Here is a 4225-nt window from a genome sequence, read left to right as displayed (position 1 = left end):
TATCTCCCTGAAGGAAAAACAATAAACGGAAAATATTATACAAATTTAACTCCTATATTGAAAAAAAAAAGTGAACAAATCATTACTTTCAAAAACAATAAAATTCATTTCTTTAAAATTAGGCAGTGCGTGATGGCTGTTTACTGAAGTTAAAACTTAAAAAAATAGCTGATGAGAGTGAGAACAGGCAGACGTCCTTCGTAAAATCTTATTAAACGTTCCGAATTTAGCAAATGCGAATAATATGTTACGAAGCTTTCAGCGATAAAATTAGCGAACTGCCACTCCCCCCCATAACTATAACATAAAATAGACTGTATCCGGTCTTTAGCGTATGTTACCCTAATTTTACCATGCTGTCTATAGTCCAACGATACATAAATTCATTCGGAAACATAACGGATATACATTTTGGCAAATGATTGATTTCTAACCAAGAAGTACATTAAATTTAAAGTTTAAACGATAAAGCCCAATGACTTGCTTTCCTGAAATTGCATTAAGGAACGTTTTAAAGCCGCATCTAACCATCCTATACCTTCTTTCTTCACAAGACTCCGCTGAACTTGTTAAATCGTATGCTACCTCTTGAAACGTCATCGACACGTTCTCCTACCATTTCCTACCACAAGCCGTAAGTGAAGACAAAGATCGAAAACCTCTTGAATCCTCCGATTAGACAGGTATACACAGAGGCAATTACACACAGATTATCACAGTGTCTTGAACCAATCCACCTCTATTGGTAAAGTTTTAATTCAAATTTATTGTTTTAAGTGGATATTTTTTTATTGCAACTAAAGGAACTTCATTCAGGTAAGTCATCAAGACGTGGGGCGGCGATGCCGTTATATGAATGCTCGTACCAAATGATATTTAATGATATCAGAGAATTATTTACATATGAGTAGATTCGGGTGGCAAAAAATATGTAGGAACACGAAATTCTTTAATTGTGCATGTGTGTCCTTACATCTTTGGTTATTTATTATACGAGAACCTTTTCAGGAAATATCATAATTTTTCACAATTTAATAAAATATCTAGGAGCTCATACCTCGACAGTTAAAACACAGGCTTAGTTAATGTGATAATAATGAATGTTTCTGTTGGATTTTTTAAATTACAAATCTATGTATAAAACTAGGATCTAAATAGCAATACATAAATAATAATTTCGGCATTGTTGACTCACATTGTGAACGCACCATGCTGATTCACGTGTATACAAAAAGGGAAATATTTCTTGTAATCTTTCACGATGCTCGTACTGCAGTAGTGTTTATACCATTTGTAAGTAAAGTCGGTTATAGCATTCTTGTTTTGTTAATCCCAATTTCCACTAAATATACTCATAATTTCCAACAATCATTTTCAACGATCAATTTTTTCTTTCGCTACTTATGGGATTGATATACATGTATATATGTAGGTTACAAAAGCGGAGCAGTAATAAAAACTGATTTTCTTCAGTCTTAGAATCTCGATCTATTTTAATTTCACGTTATTAAGAGCGATTTTTCATTTTGACTTTTACCAGCCAGAAAATGAACGTACTCAGTTTGGTGATACTCCTCGCTACACTTCTGACTGTAGCTTGGGGTATAAAAGATATGATGCGGAAAAGCATCGTCTACGATAAGAACACACCAAACGTCTTTTACTGCCCTATTCACAAACCTACAGGCATGGACAAGTTAATTGTGAAGTAAGTGCTTCGTACAATATTTGATCAAATATAAAAGTTGATATGGGGAATCAAAACTGTTTACAAATTTGAAGGGCAAAACCTTTAGAAAAACTATGCGAATTCGAAGGAGGGCCAATTCCCGAAGACTACAAGAGTGACTGCTACCAAAATGTAGATGAGAGTAGTTACGCTTGCAAAGAAAAATTTAGAATAATGGTAAGAATTTGAACTCACTAACTTTTGAAGTCTGTCACTTAAAGATTATAGGTGATTTTGATTACAAACTGATAGGCATCTGGTACCTTCAAGCTTTAGATTTTCAATTCTTTTTTATTTACAGAAGCGTCTTAAACGGGGATCAGAGGACGACCAATCACTTGGTTACTCAAAACTAATGTGATAATTTTATCAATGCCGAAATTCTAATTTGCGACACGATAATTATTTTTTCTTGACTGTTGTTAATGATATTATGCTCCTAGTTGACTATTAATATGTCTGAACCTTTCAACCACAATATATCGGGAACATGTAAGGTAATTGCCTTAAAAAATTGATTAAATTTATCGTTTCGATTCTATATTTCTAATGAATCACACAAGTGTGGTTAAATAAAAATTACGAATTCTTGACAATTTGGTGTCGAAAACTCTGCCTTTGCGGGAGTGCAACTAGATACTTGTCACCGTTGTTCATAAAAGTTTTAATTTAGTATATCATATATATTATTTAGCATTCAAAGTTGTTAAGTTTTCAACAGACCGAGATAAAATGTTAAGGATGATGGTGCTTTATCTTTATTATATGATTTACATTAGTTATGAACATGACATATTTAATGCCTTAAAATATTCTAAATTGGTATTGTTCTTCAGAAATTCAAATTTTTTCATTACTTTAAATAATTTCTCTTGGAAGAAATGTAAAGTTTTCTCTGTACCTTTTTGTACAGATATCGTTTCTTAGATGATTCAGCCGAGTAGTAGCACGATAAATTAAATATTCCTAATACAAAATAAACTAATAATCGGCTCTTCTTATTCGAAAAAATCATTAGGCACGCTACTAATTTCGTCTTCTGTTCGAGGCGTGTTTCTCCTTCTAGGTAAAACAATATGCATAATTAAATTATAAATTATAAAAGAAACACTTAATTTTGGTAAATTTTATTTGCCGAATTTCCAAAGCCGGGGAAGCCTTTTTTCATATTATTTTTATTTGCGAAAGAACCGCTTGTGTTAATATAGATTTTTCAGCACAACCAAAACTACACGTAGTTTTACAATAATGCATTACAGGAAAGTGACGTTTTGGATTATTAAAAAAATAATTTTCCTTATTTTATTAAAAAAAAAACAATTTCTATCGGGAAAGCAAAAATACAATTTATTGCCTATAAGAATTAACTAGAATTGTTCAAATTTTTTAATCGTTTTCAATTAAAAATTGTTTTAGTAGTAACTTTTTATACATCAATAAATTCAGAAAAGTATTTTCTATAAAAAAATGTAAAAAAATATGGAGTTTTATTTGAAATTATGAAGTTGAAAATTAAAACAAAGGAAATTGAATTAAAAAAAATTAACTTTGACATACCTAATGTAATTTGAAAAAATATCACTTCATTTGGTTTTTAGTCCATCAATATCCATTCACAAATAACTGAATTATAGTTTCGTTTGTTTTTGAGACACTATATGTAACAGACCCTGTTTGTATGTATATATTAATCCAGAACATAATGATTGAAATTCTATGTTTGGAAAAAATCGCTGATTGTTTTCGATTAATTTCGCTTTGAAATAAGAAATGTATTTACTCATTATAAATACAAATAGTTAACCGTTAAAGAATCAATGAATGTTTCTATCATTATTTTTTTCAGTTGTTGCGCCATCTGTGAATCAGTGTTTCAAGTGCCTGTAGATTTCCTCTTGCCAATTTTTCGTGTATTACAATAATGACATTCGTCCATAATGCGCTTGTCAGAGTCTCTTGTTTGTTTGTTTTCATTAATATGCAAAAATATACTTAAATTCATAACGCTGAAACTTGAAACATTATGTCTTTAAAATTGAGAAGCAAAAAAAAACGAATGAAGCCGTGCCAGTCAATTGATAAAGTATCTATAGGACGAGGAATTAAGAGGTAAAAAAGGAAAGAAACCTATTCCTAATGGAGTTCACAATAATTTTCCATTTCCAATATTTACTTCAGTAGTCACAGCATATACAAACTAAAACAATTTGTTCTTCCTTCTTATGCAATCAAATCTCATCCTAGGTTTTCATAAAGGAGTCCTCTCATAAACAATCACATTTTTTCATTGAGTTTCAATTTACTTTTCATTTGCAATTTGGAGTTATTAGGTTGAGTTCAGTATTGATAGGATCTTAATTCCTTGGTGTATAATTAATACTGAATAGCACATTTTTCATGGAATGATATGTACAATAGTTATCTTTTTAACACAAAAACATGTCTAGTGAAAATTGTATTATCTAATAGTACAAACTGCTTGCCAGTTGAAGCATT

General features: G+C 30.7%; 1 protein-coding gene across 2 annotated transcripts; it reads left to right on the top strand.

Annotated features, from left to right (window-relative positions):
- Positions 1-616: 616 nt before the first annotated feature.
- On the top strand, positions 617-3045 carry LOC136339739 (uncharacterized). 2 transcript variants are annotated; one of them, XM_066283184.1, is made up of 4 exons: positions 617-816; positions 1541-1708; positions 1783-1906; positions 2031-3044. In XM_066283184.1, exons 2-4 carry the CDS (start codon positions 1548-1550, stop codon positions 2088-2090), a joined length of 345 nt encoding a protein of 114 aa, XP_066139281.1. In that variant the 5' UTR covers positions 617-816; positions 1541-1547; the 3' UTR covers positions 2091-3044. The 2 variants fall into 2 exon arrangements, with proteins under 2 accessions (XP_066139281.1, XP_066139282.1); XM_066283185.1 differs by having other exon boundaries at positions 662-683; positions 2031-3045.
- The last annotated feature ends 1180 nt before the right edge of the window (positions 3046-4225 follow it).

The sequence above is a fragment of the Euwallacea fornicatus genome, chromosome 6 (assembly GCF_040115645.1).
Source record: "Euwallacea fornicatus isolate EFF26 chromosome 6, ASM4011564v1, whole genome shotgun sequence".
NCBI classification, from domain to species: domain Eukaryota; kingdom Metazoa; phylum Arthropoda; class Insecta; order Coleoptera; family Curculionidae; genus Euwallacea; species Euwallacea fornicatus.
This window is presented reverse-complemented; position numbering and strand designations above follow the sequence as displayed.